At 38.8% G+C, this 21,507-nt stretch overlaps 1 protein-coding gene across 1 annotated transcript in view; it reads left to right on the top strand.

Moving 5' to 3' along the window:
- Nucleotides 1–21,507, top strand: part of dgkaa (diacylglycerol kinase, alpha a) — a 56,366-nt gene that overhangs the window by 20,951 nt on the left and 13,908 nt on the right. Inside the window, exons 2-12 of the mRNA XM_072449230.1 lie at nucleotides 3,864–3,945; nucleotides 5,139–5,215; nucleotides 10,344–10,470; nucleotides 11,764–11,838; nucleotides 12,297–12,346; nucleotides 12,425–12,499; nucleotides 13,878–13,994; nucleotides 19,001–19,118; nucleotides 19,457–19,545; nucleotides 20,769–20,888; nucleotides 21,307–21,405. Coding sequence (XP_072305331.1) covers nucleotides 3,870–3,945; nucleotides 5,139–5,215; nucleotides 10,344–10,470; nucleotides 11,764–11,838; nucleotides 12,297–12,346; nucleotides 12,425–12,499; nucleotides 13,878–13,994; nucleotides 19,001–19,118; nucleotides 19,457–19,545; nucleotides 20,769–20,888; nucleotides 21,307–21,405 — 1,023 coding nt within the window. The 5' untranslated portion in view covers nucleotides 3,864–3,869. The remainder of the gene's footprint in view (nucleotides 1–3,863; nucleotides 3,946–5,138; nucleotides 5,216–10,343; nucleotides 10,471–11,763; nucleotides 11,839–12,296; nucleotides 12,347–12,424; nucleotides 12,500–13,877; nucleotides 13,995–19,000; nucleotides 19,119–19,456; nucleotides 19,546–20,768; nucleotides 20,889–21,306; nucleotides 21,406–21,507) is intronic.

Below are 21,507 nucleotides of genomic sequence, written 5' to 3'. Positions count from 1 at the left end.
TCACATATGTAGACATATGGATATCTTCATACTTTTTTGAAAATTCCAATAATGATATTCAAACAATGTAAATTCAACAGAAAAGAGCTAAAACATGTCTTCAAATTTATTAGTTGAGGCTTAAGTATCAGATAAATGTAAATATACTGTAGAATTATACCCATAAAAGTGAAGAAATGAACCTCATACTATTTTTGTAGCATTTGCACCTTTAAGGATATGCAGTATATTCAATCATAGCAGATCTTCAGAACAATATTCACAATATGATACATTTTTTTAACGGGAGTGTCTGCAGTGCCGCGGCGCGCGGCCGAAACTGCCATGTTATTTTTGTGCCGGCCGCGCGCCGCGGCTCCTGAAACTGCGCCGCTATTTGACCGCGTTTTAGACCGCGCCGGGTTAAGGTTAGGGTTAGGGTTAAGGTTAGGGTTAAGGTTAAGGTTAAGGTTAAGTTTAGGGTTAGAGTTAGGGTTAAGGTTAGGGCTAGGGTTAGGGTTAGGGTTAGGGTTTGCCATGACGCTATAAGAAAAGTCCTGCGGTTCCTGAAACTGCGCGGCCATTTGACCGCGGGCCGCGGCTCTGCAGCCACGGCCTTTTTTAATATATTGTCCACATCTAATCAACATAAAAAGCGTTTACTCAAGGACACAACATACAACGCTGGCAGCGGGGATCAAACCACCAACCCTCAGGTTAGTGGGCTAATGTCACAACCCACTGAGCTTATTTTAACTTTTTTTGGTATTTGCATATTTCTGAGACAATCACACTTACACACCTTTTTGTTTGTGTAGAGACAATCTTGCTGTGCCCCTAAAACAAAGTGAAAGGTCAAATGCAGAGGACAAATATCCCCACGGCAGCAAGACAATGTACCATGACTTACTTACTATTGAGTACAACGATCCACATCAAGTGCTAAGCCTAATGCGACTAATACATCGACATCGCACTTTATATCCATCAGCATTATGGCAAAAACGGGCGATAAAATGTCTCAAAATAGTCTTTTTGAAGCTGGGCAAAGTCTGAATATTGAGTGTGTGAGTTGACTTAAGAAGATCTCGCTCAACTAAAGACACGCCCTGTCCATCGATTAGTCGACTAAAGACCTTCAGAAGCTCTCAAAACTACAACTGCATTATTTATACCGGATAGTACTTGGAAACTACTGTACTACTGTATATGTAAAGGGAAGATACACTTCATGCCTCCTACTTTTGCTGTCCTTATAATCCTTATAATTGAAATTGACCGATTAATCGACTAAACGTCTAGTGGACACAGCGATAGAGCGTGTTGTGATGTTTGTAACAAAACTATACCATAAAGTAGCAAAAAGATGAGGTATAAATCAAATTATTTCAGAATCAGAAAAGAAAAATGCCTTTGCAGGGAACAAAATTCAAAACAAACTGGGAACGTACTTCGACGATATGGTGCAACATAAAAAATGTAGAATAAAATATAAACTATGACATCATCAAACAGTATGTATAAAAGAAGGTGTACAATAGTTACAGTTATTATTGCGATTTCGATCCGATTGTGGTTTATTGTGCTGCCCTAACAGAGTAAATAAGTGATGAAATTGTGTTGGAACTTTGAGCATCTTTAAAAGGCTGTAATAACGCTTACTTCACCTCAGCATGAATGTAAAAGTACCGGTAATGTAACTACAACATAAGTCATTCAAAACCATCGTTATGTATTAGTACTGTGTTTACATCACCAGGAAATGGCTCTTATTTTGGACCTACGTTAACTACTTCCTAATTCCACACTCATTAGCTATTAAAGATGCATATAACAATCTAAATCGGTCTCCAAACACTGACGGCTTCCTCTCTTATTACCGGTACCGGCCTAATTGTTTTGGACGATACAAAAACGTTTTATTCGTGTTCCTGCCATTAGCAGATCGTGCCCCGTTCATGTTCAAGTATGTTTAGTGAGGTAATTACCAGCTCTTAGTGCGCTTGAAGGGCCCCACTTAGTCGAGTCGCACGGTTATATCACCCACAAGACCTGCATGTGACACATTCAAATCCATGTGCACTTCAGGCGCGGTCTGACATTTCAAAATCCTTCCTCTTGTCGTCGGGGCCAGTCCCTCCAAACCACGGTGACCACACCACTTACAGCGTTTGCCCTGCCGCGCTGTACATTGTAAAGCTCTAAAGGTTCATGACCAGCTTACATTAAAGATGCACCGTGTAACTTTTCCAGTAGAGGGTCTGCCACGTGCCTGTCTCCTTGGAGATAGATAGATTTAAGGCCATACTGTGCAACATTCCAGGCAAAACAATAACTTGTTCATCGAGACAGGCATGAAGTTACTGAAAAGTTACAGAGATCATTACAAAAATGTATCTTTTTATCTATTTATTATTATCTTTTATTTATTTTTTATTTATTTATTAACCTTTACTTAACCAGGCGAGAAACCCACTGAGATCGAGACCTTTTCTTTGATAGAAAATGTCAGACAATATTTTAATAATATGTCTGGAATGTGCCAAAATGTGTCTGTAAATGTCTTTGTGAATGTACCGTAGAAGTTACAGCATAATTACAAACAAATATCACTTTATAATTTCTTTTTGGGAGGATTACACTGAATCTCTCTTTTTGAGGTCATTTTTAATAATTTAGACACTTAATACACTTGAAATCTCAGTGGGACTTTCCTGGTTAAATAAAGATCAATGTAATAATACATATTCTAGTTGTGTGTATCTCCAAAACAACAATTGAGATATTATCCACTTTAGCCCTTGGGCAAGACACTTTGGCTCCCTTTGCCCGTGTGAGTGGAGCATTTGAGTGTCCCACAGAAGCAGAAAAGTGCCCTCAGTAGTGTTGTTCAGAGCGTTATAAACTAGACACAGCAGTAGTTGAAGTTATTGTCCTCATAATGAAGTGTCCGGAGTCTTGGCTGTGATTCCCTGGTGTTCCTGGTGAGATGCACATGTACAAACGGGCCCTGACTCGTCTCTCTTCCATCTGTATTTTTTGCCATTTCAAAGTGATTCCCTGCGGTTTGTGGGAGTCGTTCTCTCACTCGCAGCAACACTTTTTTTTTTGCACTGAATGGGCCTGAAATGCACCCACTCGCTCCCTCCTTTCTCCCCCCCAGTCTCTTTTCGGAATTCTCTTTTTCCTCCCACTTTCTCTCTCATTTCTATCGCTCTTGTATTTCTGTCTTTTCTCTCTGTTCCTTCTTTCTCTTTTGTTAAGGATTTTTGTAGGCTTTATTAGACAGGACAGCTGAGCGTGAAAGGGGGGTGAGAGAGACGGGGAAGACATGCAGTAAATTGTCAGAGGGATTCAAACTCACGACACTGCGGCTGGCTGCATGTGGAGACTGGCATATGTGCTAACCCACTCCACCACTGGGTAGCACCTGGGAGAGAAGAGACAGGCTTTCTCTCATTTCTTGCTCTAATTTTTCTTTTGCTCTCTTGTCTTTTTCACTCTCTTCTTTCTCTCATTTTTCCTTTTCTCTCGTTCTCACTCTCAATTCTTGTCTTTTCTCATTCTCTCTTCATGTTCTTCTCTCTTTCGGTTTATCTGCAGAGCAGTTAAGCAGCAGAATGTCTCTCTCTCCCTCCCTCCCTCCCTCCCTCTCTCCCTCTCTCCCTCCCTTCCTCTCATCTCTCTTTCTGTTTTGCCTTCAGAGCAGTTAAGCAGCAGAATGTCTCTCTCTCCCTCCCTCCCTCCCTCCCTCTCTCCCTCTCTCCCTCTCTCCCTCCCTTCCTCTCATCTCTCTCTTTCTGTTTTGCCTTCAGAGCAGTTAAGAGGCAGCATGTCTCTCTCTCCCTCCCTCTCACGTCTCTCTCTTTCTCTTTTGTCTGCAGAGCAGCATGTCCGCCCCCGCAGACTCGGAGGTGAAGGAGCTGAGCCCGGTCGACTTCATACAGCTGCAGCAGTACATCGAGTGTGAGTACAGAACATGTGGGCAGAGCCTCCCCCGGCGCTTTTACACTTCTCATAACTGTAACGCACAAATAAGAAAATACACTGCTGCGTAAGACATACAGTATCAAAAGGTATACATCATCTTGTTTAGTTGGTAGGATTGGCTGATGAATGATTTTTAACTACAAAAATCCAGTTTGCAAGTGTAGATACAGTATACGGAATTTAGTGTATTTTGTTGATTTATATATTCATTTCATACTCGGCTCTAAAATGGAAAAAACACAATTACTTTTAAACAATTCCAGACATTTTCAACAACCAACTGATTCCACTAATTCCAGTCAGAACAACTCATATAAAGATTCTAAATTCAATATATTTTCTTATATTTTCCTGAGTGGTGTCACAATTCATTGGATGTGGTTGCAACATAATTATTAACTGATTATTTTTGAAAGGTCTTGATTAGTGTCATTTTGCTCTTTTAGTGAAATATTTTCACACCTCACTCAGACTTCTGCTCACTTCTGTTTTTAATAATACAATATTAATAATGTACTGTTCACTTCACTCCAGGTCTTGTTAACGCATGGCAATGTTAAAAAATGAACTAAACTGTATTTCTGGCTATCAGGATCAATAGCTAACACATTAATTTACTAAATGTTCTTTCTAGACATGATGAGTTACAATAATTGTGTCTTTAGTATTTACACTACAATATTTGTTAATGGGGAGGCGCCATGTATTGGACAAATGACATGCATTCTCTAAAATACCTTAAACCACAATCAATTAGATGAACAACTGATTCATGTTTTCTAACTGAAGTTATATCAATTCTCTAATTTGCTGATGTTTTGTTCGGTTCAGCCTTAAATAAACGTGTGTTCACTGAAGTGGAAGTAACATGTTTTTTTGTGAGCGTGATGTGATCTGTAAACAGCATTTCTCCCCTGTGACCACCCTCCCCTCTGTGTGTTTCTGTCTGTTCAAATAATAAAATAATAATCAAAAAGATTGCCATTATTCAGATTTTATGCTTTTATGACTTCTGCTGGGAGCTAAATGCCCCTGGGCCTCCCTGGGTGGGCTGCACAATATTCATCGCCAGCCTTGTCTTCTCTCAAATGTTTATTCACACAAGTGTGTTTTTTCTGACTATTACTAAGCATTTGAACATCTTTGTGACCCTCTTCTTTGTGTTATAGATTGCAGTCTAAAGGTGAAGGACGTGCTCCGAAAGTTTGACCCAGATGGAAGCTTAGCCCGGCACCGACACGGAGAGGTAACGCTCAGCCACTTTGTAGGAAATAAATGTTTTTTATGACATCTTGTAGATTTGTGAACATGCAGAGCAGGGGGAAATTAAGTACTTTAATCTGCTTTAAAATTAGGATTATTTGTCAGTCACATTTAAAACATTTTTGAACCAATATCCAGTAAATGTCTCAATGATGTGGCTGATAACAATATTTGCCGATACCACAAATCTATGTTAAATTATAGTTACTCACTTTTGTACAAAAAATGCATTTAATTTCTGGCATAATTATGTAAACATACAGCCATATTTTTAGCCTAATTTGCCTCCTATTTCTATTTTTCTCATGATTCTGTACGATGAGCTGGGGAAAGATTTTCAATATTGGACAGATACCGACATCTGGGGAAATGTATTGGGCAGTTCTAATGCCCCGAGGAAGACTACAACTATGTTATAACTGAGAACAGTAACCATTCAGTAACCATTCAACTAAACCTACTAAGAGCAGTGCAAATCATGTACCGTACTATTATTTCATGTTCACATTAGTTGGAAAACATTTTCACACATAATTGTGATTTTTCTTTTGTTTCCATTTAAAAAAAGGGTCCAGTGGTGCAGAGGGTTTGACAAAGGGACTTATGAATTATCCACCTAATCACCATGAGATTAGTTCACAAAGTAAAGTAAAGTAAAACCTAAGAGAGAAAAAAATATTAATTTGAAAGATAGAGTTGCAACAGTCTCAAGTATTTATTTAAAAGATACATAGTGTTATGTGAAATGCACTTTTAATAGCGTTGAACTTTACTGTGTTTCGACTGGGTCGTGCATGTTGTTTCCTGCATTTGAGGCTTTAGCTCTGAGAAAGATGTCAGTTTTCACCTTCCCCCTATCCCCGCCCACATCCCTATGCATTATGCTGCGTCCATGTAGCCCTCGGGAACCCCGACTTACTACATTTACTCAAGATCCGACACGACTGTTTTAATCAGAAACCGTCAACAGTGTTAAAGAGGAGATCTTATTGTGTGCTTCCCCAGATAACAGCACACAAATATTGACTTAAAGACAGGGTTTAGTCATTTTAATAGTACAGGATTGCATAAACGTAAGCATGTATACAGACAACATTTGTCATCTGTATTCTGATTTATTAATACAGAGCGTTGTGTATCTCATGGCAAGCCGTATTGGGTGAACATTAATTGCCTGGTGCTGATTAATTAGATTCAAACCCATCGATCGTGTTGACTAAGCTGTTGTTGAGAAATGCTTGAGACGTGTTGGACCGGGGCTGCAGATGTAAATTACCTCTTTAGTTTTGCCCACGCAGCACAGGTCTTTCTGAACAGCGCTGGCTTCCCCCTCACACAATGTAAGCTGAAAAACAAGCTTTTATTACTGTGCATCACAGACTTACTGCCGGCTGCCAAACCAGAGCCACGATGGAATTAGGTTTAGAATACCGTAATAGAAGAGCATACCGCAAAAGATCAAAGCAACAGTTTGTGACAAGCTCAGGCTGCTGCGTGCTGTCTTTGGCTGATAAACAAGTATTGAATCGATCTCTTTAACACTGGTTTTAATCTAGGGAAAAGTGCAATAATCCTATCTCATGTCTGAACAGGAAAAAAAACTGTTTTCCTCAGCCACTTCTGGCTCTCACTCTGACATTAATAACAACTTTCCAGGGGTAGAAAGTAACTACTTACATATACTCATGTTGATGTAATTTAGTGTGTGAGAGAGGAGATGAGATGAGAGTGAAGAGCCGGCCCCTCGTAACTCAAAACGACACTGCTCTGATTGGACAGAGCAGTGAGATTATGTGGCTCAAAACAATATGACACGTTCTCATATTTTTTTACTAGGATTTATTTTGGTGGGTTTGTCCCTGTTTTAAATATTGTACCATAGTTTTATAATTGCAGTTTGTGAATTTGAGGAGGTATTACCTACTGTATGTCATCAGAAAGCAACAGCCCATCAAAAATGCAGACAGTTGTGGAATTTAATAACTATGTAATATTTGCTGGCAGTGTCATACCAGGAAGTGACATTATGAACGTCCCCAAAAATGCCAAACTGTAGAAAAACAGGCAAAATCTGTAGTAAAATCTTAAATAGTCTAACCTGTTATATGCACTAAAATATCGATTCAAAATACTACTAAAATTGCTTCATAAGTAACTAGTAACTACAATTCAAATACAATGTTGGCAGCAGTACTTGTACATTATAAGCCTTTTACAGTGTTCAATATGGTGAGTGTGAGAATGCTGTCTGCCTTCATTTGTCTCATTGTCTGCTCTGTACAGTGAGGTTATTTATTAGTGGGACAGCTCTGCAGGGTATCAGCGAGAAATGGAAAATGTCAACAGAAATGGGTTTGTGGTTCAGCGTTACCGAGGGAGAGCAGCCAGTTCGCCCTGGAGTCATCACGCACAGACGGACCAGCATTGGCAATTCACTACAACTGTCACATTTTAACACAACTTTAAATTAGGAATGACATTTTTAAGAGGCGATGGTGCTGGAAGGGGCCATTGGTTTGAGCATACATGTACAAGTACAAAGTGCTTTTCAGGAACTAAAGTGGGCGTCAAAAGTCTTCCAATAATTAAGAAATGTCTGATAATAGTTGCATGAATTATTTATTGTGAGTCGACGTGTTTCGACTCATAAACCATCTTAATAAAAGCCAGTTTCATCTGTACGAAGAAACAGTTTCTTCATCAAAACGCATTCAGGTTCATTGATCTGGTCACTAATATATGATCAGCGTGACCGTGAATACTCTTTCTGGAATTCACATTATTTTCTAAGTCCATATAATTGATCTGTTTATTTCTGCCTGCATGATTGAGAGGCAAATTATTTAAAGAGACAGGGCAGATTATGCTGCAAATTTCATTTTAATGAACTAACCTTGTGACAACAGTCTTTCCTCATCATTAGTTTACTCAAAGTTGTGTTTGGATTGATTCCTGCATGTTTGTGTAATCCTGTATTGTCCTGCCACTGAGGCTCCAGTGCTTTCCCAGTCTTATCCCTGTTTTATGTTGTACTGTCCTGTCAAATAAAGCCTATGAGCCAAAAACAAACAAACAAACAAACAGGAAGTCAATGGCCCCGTTTCTATTACTAAACCGTTTTAAATCAATATTAAAATTTACACTGAACAAATTATAAAATGATGATCTGCATACAGCATGTTACAATTCAATACTAAGTACCTAAAAACACATAAAATGTCTCCTTTAAGGTTATCACCTCAACGTTAAAAATAGACTAAATATATTCTTGGGCGATTAAAGACAATTATTCAGCCAAAAGGGGGCGTGGCACTGGCAAAAGCTCTCAAAAATGATAACGATCTTAGCATAAAGAAAGTAAGTATACACAGAAGTACTAGTAAACTGCATATTTATAAGTGAAAAGACAGATTAAACATTCAAGTCACTCCCCAAAGAGAAAATTTATTTTCCTTTCACGCATTTCAGAGTGATGAAATGTTTATATTGCAATTTAAAACAAAATGTTATATATTTTGAATGGGAAAAAGTTCTCAAAATGTTGCATATGTATATCAGGAAGTTGAAACCCATGAATAGTGCATATAAATCCCACTAAAATAATCAACAAATAAAAAAACATTGGTAGACTTTGACCGATTAATCGATCTGTGTGAGGGATATCTCCTCTTCTGTAGAAGCTGAAGGCAAATGAGGTCCATGAAAAATGTGTCTCTCTACATTAAACTGTTGAACTGCTCCTCATCTGCCCGGATGAACTCTCTCTACACTAGATGAACTGCTCCTCATCTGCCTGAAGGAACTCTCTCTACAATAGATGAAGCGCTCCTCATCTGCCTGGAGGAACTATCTCTACCCTAGATGAACTGCTCCTCATCTGCCTGGAGGAACTCTCTAAACTAAATGAGCTGCTCCTCATCTGCCTGGAGGAACTATCTCTACACTAGATGAACTGCTCCTCATCTGCCTGGAGGAACTCTCTCTACACTAGATGAACTGCTCCTCATCTGCCCGGAGGAACTATCTCTACACTAGATGAACTGCTCCTCATCTGCCCGGATGAACTCTCTCTACACTAAATTAACTGCTCCTCATCTTTCCGGAGGAACTATAAGATAAGATAAGATAAGATATTCCTTTATTGTCCCACATGGGGAAATTTCATTGGTGCAACGCTCTACACTAGATGAACTGCTCCTCATCTGCCCGGAGGAACTATCTCTACACTAGATGAACTGCTCCTCATCTGCCTGGAGGATATCTCTACACTAGATGAACTGCTCCTCATCTGCCCAGAGGAACTCTCTACACTGAATGAACTGCTCCTCATCTGCCTGGAGGATATCTCTCTACACTAGATGAACTGCTCCTCATCTGCCCAGAGGAACTCTCTACACTGAATGAACTGCTCCTCATCTGCCTGGAGGATATCTCTCTACACTAGATGAACTGCTCCTCATCTGCCCGGAGGAACTCTACACTAAATTAACTGCTCCTCATCTGCCTGGAGGAACTCTCTCTACACTAGATGAACTGCTCCTCATCTGCCCGGAGGAACTCTACACTAAATGAACTGCTCCTCATCTGCCTGGAGGTACTCTCTCTACACTAGATGAACTGCTCCTCATCTGCCTGGAGGTACTCTCTCTACAATAGATGAAGCGCTCCTCCTCTGCTTGGAGGAACTGTCTTGGTAGATGAACCACCCTCTCTCCTCCTGAGTGGTTCTGGCTCTATCTGTCAGTCCTGTCCCTCTGTGGTAGCAGGATTTCTCCTTCACTCTGGTTCTCCCCGAGAGTTCTACTTCTTATCACTGGGTTTTTTTTCTTCCTTGCTGAGAAGGAGGATATAAGGACAGGGGATGATCTGGGACAGTTATACATTTGCTAAATCCCTGTGAACATTGTTAATAAGTTTTGATCAGATCATTTACATTGAACAATATGTAAACAAGGATTTAGTACAGTTTATGACTAAATACGGCCAAAAACATAATATGCGTTCTTTAGATTAAATGATTAATTATTAAAAAACAAATCCCAGAGGAAATCCCGAGCCTTATAACAGTTTTCTAAATGAAGCTCCATTATTTGCTTTGTCATTCATTGCAGTGCATCAATGAGGAGGGCTTCCGTCTGTTCCTAAAGACGTATTTGGAGGTGGAGGACTTCCCCGTGGACCTGTGCCAGAGACTCTTCCGCTCGTTCCAAAGCTCCAAAGACTCCACAGACAGTGCCAGTAAGATTATCTCAAAACAAAACGCTTCCATGCTGGCCTCACTCAAACCTTTTATCAATTTACACTGCTACAGCGCATTTGGCACTCTCTTTATCCACACATGCTGCCCACAGTGGCCAACGTAGATCTGACTTTAATAACTCTATATTTATTTAGGGGTTTTCTCAACTTACAGTCGTCTGAATGTATAACATGTGCATGAAATGTAAAAGTAGTTTATATGGTTAATGTGTTGCACAAAAAAATATAATTTACTTAGGGGGCACAATGTAACTTAATGAAGTATTCAGTTACATTTACTCTTTTAGTATTTTTACAGTGTAACAGTACTCTTGAGTAAAAATCTTTGTTCGTCTTCCTTCTGTGTCAACAAAAGCTTTACATTGACATACATTATTTTTATCTTGCACTGCTCCTTCAGATATTTGTCCATCCTCTGAAAATACCAGATTTTGTGCTTTTTTAAAATGTTTTGTCCTTCAAATTATACAAAGTTATGTCTAGACAGTTACTCTTACTTGAGAAGTTGTTTCCCCAAATACTTGTTGCTCTCACTTGAGTCATCCCCTGGACCACTACTTTGTACTACATGTATTACATATTTTTGTGTTACTCAGTATCTTATTTATGCTAGACAGAGATATGTAATGCCATACAGCAGAACGTGCCAGTAGGGTTGAAACAAGTCAATCAATTAATCATAGCTCATCGATATTTGACATAATCTTCAACTAATTTAGTCATCAGCAAATCATTATTAGGATTATACACAGACACCGAAACATGCCATGAGCTGAGAGAATGGGTATTATCAATCAGACAGAGCAGGAATTACATAAAAATGAAACAAGAAACTTATAAATGTATTGTTTTTGATGAAAAACCTGTTTTATTTTTCACTCCATCAGGATGACCCCCAGCGACATCACTTAAGCTTCATCTAGGGCAAATATTGTAAAAATATCATATTTACAAGCCATTGTCAATCTACTCAACTAATCGATTAATCTAAAGAATAATCGCCAGATTAATCGATTGGCAAGATAATTGTTAGTTGCTTCTCCATGAGACAAGCAGAAAAAGGATTTTGTGCACCTTTAAAATACACTGCAAACATGAACAGAACTATCACATCATACACCTTCCTTTAGTTTTGTGGTTGGTTTCTATAATTATTGACATAGAAAATAACTTTATATCTTCCTAACTTTAATCATATTATAGGTGTTGTGTTGCCCAGCTGTTAGTGATGTACATTTCACAGCCTTTCCTTTTCCTCTCTCTTTTCTGCAGAGGAAGTCTTTCTGAAGGATGTGTCCTGTTACTTCTCTCTCCTCGAGGACGGACAACCCAGAGACAAGCTGGAGTGTGAGTTCTTCATGAATGTTCAGGTTTCTTAGGATTAGGACTGCTGTTTGGATCATAATCGTTATCTGGACTTTAACGACTCCAAAACACACGCGAAGGGCCTATGATTCCCCTGATTCCCCAACCTGAGGCAGTGTTTAGTTCTGGATTTTTCTGTAATGACCTATTCTAGCACTCAGCGACCACATAATAAGACAAAATATTTTGATTTCCTTATATTACTGAACAACCCTGTGACAAGTTGGCCACTGTCCAGGGTGTGCCCCGCCTAAGGCCCGAAGTCACTGGGATAGGCTCCAGTCACCCGCGACCCCGAAAGGGAACAAGCGGTAGAAAATGGATGGATGGATATTACTGAACAAACCTTCAGCCGTTTGTGATTTTCCTGACTAATTCTGTTTGATTTTCATGAATGGTTCTGCTCGAAAACAACTCACACTTGTCTGTCCTTTGTGCAGTTGCCTTCAAGCTGTACGACAGAGACGGCAATGGAGTCCTGGACAGCTCTGTAAGTCCATAACACAAAACCAGGAGTTGCAACATTTGAATAGTTTGCTCTCATCAGTGTTTTGGTTTTAATTCAAAGGAAGTGGACAGGATCATTGCTCAGATGATGCACGCGGCAGAATACCTTGGCTGGGATGTTTCGGAGCTGCTGCCTGTAAGTCCACATACCGTTTATCACCAAGGCTGTGTTCACACTTGTCCTGGTCTTGTCTTGGTTTCATAATCCTGATTTAGTCCTGGTGTAGACTCGGTTTGGTCCTGGTTAAGTCTAGTCTAGGTTTAATTCTGGGTTTGGTTCCTGTTTTGTCCCAATTTTGAGGCGGTTTGTGTGAAAATGTGACCTGGCCTTTAAAAATATGTCTTTTATGTATAGCTATATTTCACTGAGTCATGCACTTCCATATATAGCCACACAGTCTGCACAAACTTATGGTAATATCAATATTGTAGCTGTTAATCACCAAACGTTTGCACAATAATGTATTAAAAGGAGTCGACCGGACCTGCATTGAACTAATGAAATAAATTATAATGAATTTATCATTATGTATCACTTTATCATTTATGATTTTGTTTATTCTTGTTAAACCAAATAAAATGTCTTTTAATTCGCATTTCATGGACATAAACCAGACATTGCATTGACATTTTAAGTCAGTGCTATTAAACACAAAGAACAGTCTCCTAAACACATTATTTTACTGACAGAGAATTGGCTCCAGACTTATCGAATCATTGGATCTACAATCAGCAGGGTCCAATTTTAACCATGTCTGTGCAGTTTCTACTCTCGGCTAACAAATAAAGATAGAGTCAATCTACAGTCTATATACATTTATATGAACGTTTTCCTCAACTAGCACATTTACAAAGTTAGAAGTGTGCAAAGGTTTGTTGTTGGGCAGGGCATCTAGTCAGATTTAGTGTTTAGTGATCTGGAAAACTGAGATTTTACAGTTGTCCCAGTTACATATTTTCCTTTCTCTACTTACAGTATACATGGGTTTCAGGTTATGAAAATTTAGGACCGTTGCCAAAGCAATTTACATCTTTTCAATGTACAAAAGTCATTGAAGACATGTTGCTGAAACACAACAAAGCGAACCGTGTATCCAACCCAATCCACTTTGTTTCTACAGCACATTTTACAAACAAAAGTGCTGCACATGGTGAAATAAAATCAACGGTAATTAAAAATAGAATTGAAAACAAACTGAATAAAAAAGCGGTGTGAAATAAATGAAGACATGAATAAAATAAAACAATAAAATGGACGAACAGACATACATTGCATAGATAAAATGAATAAAACAGGTAAATGAAATGCTAAAAGCCAGAGAATAAATGACGAGACTTAAAACGCTCTTGTTTAGTAGCCTAACATACCATAGATGATGATGAAGGTTGTTTTTCTGTGTGGCTTAATTAATTGTTTAGGTAGTGGAGATCACGTTGAAATAAGCCGTGGATGCCTCCGTAACGCCTCACATGATTATGCTTCTAAATTGACTTCATGATGACTTTCTGCTCAGGTGTTAAAGGACATGATGACAGCCATAGACGCCGACAGCAGTGGCACCGTGTCCCTGGACGAGTGGGTGAACGGGGGCATGAACAACGTCCCTCTGCTGGTGCTGCTGGGTCTAAAGGTACGCCATGCCCCGTCACTGTGGTAAAACCTTTATCTCACGACTGAATTGTTGGCCTATTTTCACACGATTCAGAGTTATTTTGAGGGCGTGGTCATGTGATCTGATTTCAAGCGCTGCGCCTACAATGGGTGTATTCAAATGGCCAGTAGAACTCAGATAACAAGAATAACCTCATGGCCGGAGGAGCAGATCATATTTTTGGTGTGTTTACGTGCGCAGTGGTGACATGTGTCGATTAATCAGTGGATTTTTGGAGTAGCTTTTGAAGGAAATTCATTTTCCTTTCGTATTTGTCTTTGCCGCAGTCGTTTGACCTTTTTTATTTCAGTATAAGTTCCTTGTCAATACCTGCACAGGTGTGAATAATCAGAAAGAAATCAGATTACATTTGAGTATTCTGATATCTCCAGATCAATCAGATAACAATGTATTTCATCCAAACCACACCATTTTATTTACTGCCAAAAAGAACTATCCAACGTGGGTTACTATGTCTTGTTGATTATTTGAAGGTGCAGATGTAACTCCGCTTGTCTCCATGGCGATTAGTGCTGCTAGAATTAATCGACTTAATTGTGACTAGTCTATTATAAAAAATAATCATAGTTGCTTTTTGTTAATTGTTATCTTTAGCTGAACTAAACCGATAAAATAACTTTTTTATAACAAAAATATTGACATTATTAAACAAAAAAAGATGAAACTTTTCCAGATTTTCTTCTTTATTCTGAAATATTCTCTATCTAGAAGTCTCCATTCACTGCATTTCATCCTTTTTTTGGTTGAACACATATATTTAAAAAGTGTGAATGCAATGGAACAGAACATTTTGACTAGTCGACTACTAGAATAATTGTTTAGTTGCCGCTCTAAGGAAGATGTTACTGCTTTGTTGGGCCAAGTTAAAGGTCAGATCTGTGTAGAGGCGATCCCACACACAGTAAGAATGTGTGTTTTTAAAGGTTGTTTATTTTAAAAACACTTGAATGCCAGACTGTGGAACATTCCAGGAAATCAATAACATCTCCGTGGAAACTAGCATGCAGCAGACCTTCCATCACACAAGTTACACAGGGCACCTTTCACCTGAGTCATGGCATTTCAACGCACTGGAACTACGCTTTGTCAAAACTACTCAAATGATGAATAATTAACTCAATTCAAGCCGTTTCAACACATCTAATATAAAGTATTTCATTACAACAAAAGCCCTGCTGAGTTTAAGTGATATGAGGACATATGAAAATATGTCCTCATATCACTTAACATATGTGTCCGTCTGTCCGTCTGTGAGAGTCGGATCTCTCCTTCACTGGAACTCCTCCAGGTTTCTACGCTTTTTTCCCAAAGAGGTTTTTTTGTAGTTTTTCCTGGCCGAGAAGGAGAGTCTAAGGACAGAGGACCCTGGGACATCGTCCCTCGCCACCACAGACATTGTCTGACTTCATCGCCACCACAGACATTGTCTGACTTCATCGCCACCACAGACATTGTTGATTCATTTCTCCCTGTGGCCCTCAGAGGCAACTGTTGTTGTGATTTTAGGCCTTACAAAAATAAATTGATTTGATTTGATTTGATTTGATTTTAAAAAAATACTACTACTATGCAGATTTTGTGATTTGATCATTATTTTATCGACTATAATTACATGTATTTCAGAAAAAAGGGCTGCAAGTAACGATTATTTTAGTAGTCCAATACTGGAGTGAAATTATTTTTGAAATGTTTTAAGTACCGTAAATAAAGGATGAAATGTGGTGATTGAAGGCTTCTAGATAGAATATTTACGAATAAAGTGTGCTATTCTATTTTATTTTTCACAGTTTTAATAATGCAGCGTCTTTGTCTTAAAAAAGGTCTTTTCGTAGGTGTTTTAGCATCCGTACAGTCCAGATGACGATTATCAAAATACAACTACAATTACCTCTTAGTCGATGAATCGTCGCTGCCCTGCAAACATTTTTATACAGTTCCTGCTTCTGAAATAGTTGTATCGTTACCACATTCTTGAATCTGAAAACTGCCAATCCTGCCTTCCCACAAAATTGTTCTAGAGGCTCAATTTAGTTTTTTTCCCCTGTGATTTTGCCAAGCCAGTGGTCAGTTGGACTGGTTTGGCAGAGAACAATGCCAGGGACTTCCCCCACTGTCTATTTCTGGTCACAAACGGACATCTGAAGCCTTGGTGCCTGGATTCTGCCCTTCACACTGCAGAACGCTCTCCCACTCCACATCAAGTTTAAAGTGCAGACCCAGACAGAGAGAAAGAGAGATGAGGCGAATAGAACTCTAGAGCCACATTCCAAAAGTGACCTGCGGTAATTGATATCACATTTGTATTGACTGCAAGTTCTTCTCAAGCACATAAGTAAACCAAAAAAGAGCGATGCACCTACTCGACTTTATTTTGAAGTACATTTATCCATATTCTGTTGTACTTAAATATCTCTTTAAATGTAGTTCACCAAACATGATGTGTCTACAGTCTAAACTTGCTTAAAATGACTAGAATTCAGAATTTCCGTCTGGATTGGAGCAGTTCTAGACCAGATTTCATTGACTATGTGACAGAATATTTGACTGTGATTTCAAACTAATTTAGCCCAAAGTGAAAACATTTGGCAATGGAATAAGTGAAAAAAACAGAAACACTTTGAAATTAGTAAAATATTCAATGTCCATTTTATAAATACATCTTACTAGTCAAAACGCCTTAAAGGCGCAATGGACGATTTTTCGGCAATTTGAGAACGCAGGCGGACTGATACAACACACACGTGCGTTTGTTTATTAGCGCAACGGAGCACATCGCATCGCTCGTCTCCCGTAGATTTCTGTCCACTTCTGCGTCAGCTCGAACAGTCTTTCTCCGTCTTCATTTTGCCCCGTACACTGAGGGAACTATATTATGATAGATCCATGCGCTTAGGCACGCGGAAACGTGGGGACGAGCCTGACGCGGCTGCAGGTGAGTGGTAGGTGCGTTTTATGATTGATACGTGTCAGGACAAATGATTTATCCACGCCACGAGGAAATATGATGAAAAATTTGCTGGGAAAAAATCGTCTATTCCACCTTTAACAATTAATATCCTGAAATCAAGACTATTTTTTTCGATTTTAAATGCATATATTTTAATCCCGTGTTAGACAGGACGTCAAGTAAAAGAGTGGGGAGAGACATTCAACCAATTTCCAGAGATAGAACTATGACTTACAATGCTGTCTTTAAATGTATAAGTTTAGGTTTAATTAACAGACAGATGGGCCCACCTTTATACTGCAGCGATTTCATCAACTAATTCAAGGAGCATTGCAATATTTATAGTAGTTTTACTATTTATACTAACAGACTATATCTGTAAATCATGGACTTTCACATAGTGTATTTGGTTATTGACTTAATGAGTTTAAATGCCCAGTAGTATTCTTTCTAGTGAACTAAAACAAGCTCTTTCTAGAGTTGTGTAATTAAACACATTTTAATTCAAGTCATTTCTAATCGTCAATGGTCAGCTTGGATCTTTTAATTTGAGCGGTTCACAGCAAATTCTCTGTAAAAGCTTTAGTTCTGGAGCACTATGCAGCACAGTCTAATTGAGTTAAAAAGCAATGATTAAATGGCTGTATTGTTTATGTTCAGAAAACGATATTAAAAACTGCTTGAATTAAGTCGTATTTGTCTTGGTTTGAGCATAGTTTTTTGTCTTGAAATACAATTTGCCAATATAACAAGTAGTATTTTTCTTATTTCAAGAACAAGAGCTATTTTTTCTCATTTCAAGTAAGAAAATGCTCGTCTTTTCCTAATTTTTAGGAAAAGAATACATTGTCTGCTTGTTCCATTGGCAAATCTTACTTTAAGACAGTCAAATATTCTCAAATCCAGAGAAATATGATTTAATTCAAGCACTTATTATTCACTTATCTTATTTAAGCTTGTCACTTTTTCCAGTTGTAATACTGTTGAGAACACTGAGCTAAATCAACATAGCTCATATGATGTCCTTAAGTGAACTCGCCAGAAAATAAGCTTTACCCTCACAAGATGGCCGCCAAATGTGCTGCTTGGTCCACTCTAGAGATGTGTGTCCCGCCGCCCTGGGCCTGGCCTGTGTTACGCATCATTGTGAGGGTAAACCCATGAGTCCACCCACACACCACGAGTGACCGGTTCTTTGTTTCCAGATAAAAAAAAAGTGTTAATATGTGAGTGTAATAATATGCAGAGCCACTTTCTGTATTCATCTTATTATCCCCGTTACTCGTGAGTGGGAGTGAAAACCCACCATGCAAAGACAGACCGTGAAGAGCAGGTTTATGAATAGATTGTGAAAAATAGACTATACAAAAGAGCCGTGGGCATTTTGTATCCACTACAGCAGACAGAGTGACTCATTTTACTGGAAGAAATGAAACTGTAATCGACAAAATAAAATATAAACTTAAATATATTACGTTATTGCTAATCAAGAGGTTTTTTATCAACCATGAAATAGTGTTGTCAATGTCAGTGAGTTGAGTTATACAGTTATTTCAGACACTTGGTTTGATCATTTGCAATGCTCAAATTGACAAAACTAGCTTTGCTTGCATCTTATAGCTGTTGTTTTTAAGCAACATTTGAACTGCTTCACTCCTCAGTGCACCTGCTGCTGGCTACTGTGGCCTTTTGTGTGCAGAAATAATTGCTGAATTACTTGTTTACTTGTCCATATAATAAATAGAATATTTTGTAATAGGAAATTCTAAGAAATTTGAAATCTCTCACAAGAGAGACCTGGTCAAGGCAGCAGCCGACACTCAACACAGCACAGAAAGTTACAGAACATTACATTGTAAAAACAACTCTCAAGAAAATCACCACACTTATTACAAGCAACACTTCAGACTTAGAATTTAAGGTATTTTTGTAAATTAAAAATGTATTGAAAAAGCCTGTTTAACACAAAACAATTAGGACTTAAACTATTTTAAAAGTTTTGTGTATCATTCCTCAGGTGACACAAAAAGATGGGCAGCACCTGTGGAGGATGAAGCATTTCAACAAGCCGGTTTACTGTAACGTGTGTCAGAGCATGCTGCTGGGGCTCAGGAAGCAGGGCCTGTGCTGCACCTGTAAGTTCAAAGCTTTCACACATACCCGTAATACACAACATTTTCTATTTCTTTTCTTGGAATTACACAATGTCATAGTAGAAAATGTAGAGGAAACAGACATTTTTGACACCATAAAATATTTTCACTTTCATTCACACATTCCTTAATACATTTTCACACCATATTATGTGAGCAGCTTCATTCAAAATTACTTTCTGGTTCAAAATGCAGTGTCTTGTTAGAAAGTGACTTATTTTACTATAGTTGGCAATTCAATTTGATATTGTGGCTTAGATTTTCCCAATACAATAGTAACATGTATAATCCTGACTGCTATTGTCTTTCCTCTGGTGCAGGCTGTAAATACACAGTCCACGGTCGCTGCGCCAACAGAAACCCGGCACCCTGCACCAAGACCTACGTGAAATCAAAGAAAGACACAGGGGTAACAACAGTTCAAAGCTGTTCCACACTGTAAAAGACAACATGAGTTCAAATGACCTGAATTCAGCTCTTATTTTTGTATTTGTGTTATTATCTTTAGCCCCAGATTGGTTTGTTTGTGCCTTGCTATTCTGACTTGTCTTTAAAGGGTGCGCTCACACTTGGGCTGGTTTAGTCCCATTTGAGCCTAGTTTAGTCCCGTTTGAGCCTAGTTTAGTTCTGGTTTGAGCCTAGTCTAGTTATGGTTTGAGCCTAGTTTAATCCTGGTTTGAGCCTAGTTTAGTCCTGGTTTGAGCCTAGTTTAGTCCTGGTTTGAGTCTAGTTTAATCCTGGTTTGAGCCTAGTTTAGTCCTGGTTTGAGCCTAGTTTAATCCTGGTTTGAGCCTAGTTTAGTCCTGGTTTGAGCCTAGTTTAATCCTGGTTTGAGTAGTTTAGTCCTGGTTTTAGCCTAGTTTAGTCCTGGTTTGAGTCTAGTTTGAGCCTAGTTTAGTACTGTTTGAGTCTAGTTTAATCCTGGTTTGAGCCTAGTTTAGTCCTGGTTTGAGCCTAGTTTAATTCTGGTTTGAGTCTAGTTTAATCCTGTTTGAGCCTAGTTTAGTCCTGGTTTGAGTCAAGTTTGAGCCTAGTTTAGTACTGTTTGAGCCTAGTTTAGTCCTGGTTTGAGCCTAGTTTAGTTCTGGTTTGAGCCTAGACTAGTTCTGGTTTGAGCCTAGTTTAATCCTGGTTTGAGCCTAGTTTAGTCCCGGTTTGAGTCTAGTTTAATCCTGGTTTGAGCCTAGTTTAGTCCTGGTTTGAGCCTGTTTTAGTCCTGGTTTGAGCCTAGTTTAATCCTGGTTTGAGCCTAGTTTAGTCCTGGTTTGAGTCTAGTTTGAGCCTAGTTTAGTACTGTTTGAGCCTAGTTTAGTTCTGGTTCGAGTTTAGTTTAATCCTTCTTTGAGCCTAGTTTAGTCCTGGTTTGAGCCTAGTTTAGTCCTGGTTTGAGTTGTTATTTTTTTTCTCCTCCCATTAAACCTGCCAGAAAATTATCATTACAAATAATCCATTATGTTTAAGAATTAGTCTAATCTAAAATAGTCCAAATGACTCCAATCACGATCATTCTTCTGAGTTTAACTTCAGTTTAACTCTTTTTGTGGTGTTGCTGTTGCCTCTTACATAATGTATATTCCCGCTGCATGTGTGCTGTTATTTGGGCAGTGATATTAAAATCTTTCTGCATTTCAGGTTCCAACACATGACTGGGTGAGTGGGAACTGTGATTCGAGGAAGTGTGATAAATGCCAGAAAAAAATCAAGAGCCTCCAGGGATTAACAGGCAAACACTGCGTCTGGTGCCACACGATGGTGAGCGCCTCTATTTTAACCTTCTGTACATCATCCGCCAGGAATAATATGTTGTTATGTAACATGCTGAAGATGAACTTAAGGTTTTTAAACAAATTATCCTTGTGTTTGAACTGCTAATATTTTTGGCTGATATGTGGAGCCAATATTGATAATTTCCCCAAAAATATATGATTTGAAAAGACTACAAACTTCATAGTGTCCATACTTTTCACTTCTCTGCATAATAAATATATGATAAGTAACTAATTATTAATGAAGCAGTGTGATTACATTTTATAATGCTTTATGCCTTCGCTTTAAGCAGTTAGTCGGCCCTGATATTGTAGATATTTAAGGCCATTGCAAAAAGTGAGAACTGTTCAAAACTGCACTGTGTTACGTCGGATGGTGCTATACTTTTGTCCTTGTGTTTCAGCGCCATGATGAATGTGCAGAGCTGGAGCCAATAGAGTGCAGCTGTGGGCCGCTCCGGGACCATATCCTGCCGCCGTGGGCCGTATATCCTGTAATAAAGGTGCAGCAGAAAAACACCTTGTTTTGGCTCTGTTACTGCTCACAGTTTTCCTTCACAAATACATCTAGCTCTACTTCTAGTTTCCCTTGCTTATTAGAACAT

The sequence above is a fragment of the Eucyclogobius newberryi genome, unplaced genomic scaffold (genome assembly GCF_026437365.1).
Source record: "Eucyclogobius newberryi isolate DKJ021-1_F unplaced genomic scaffold, fEucNew1.0.hap1 SCAF_17, whole genome shotgun sequence".
Lineage (NCBI taxonomy): Eukaryota > Metazoa > Chordata > Actinopteri > Gobiiformes > Gobiidae > Eucyclogobius > Eucyclogobius newberryi.
Note: the sequence above shows the minus strand (reverse complement) of the source record. Positions and strands in the feature narration are given on the sequence as shown.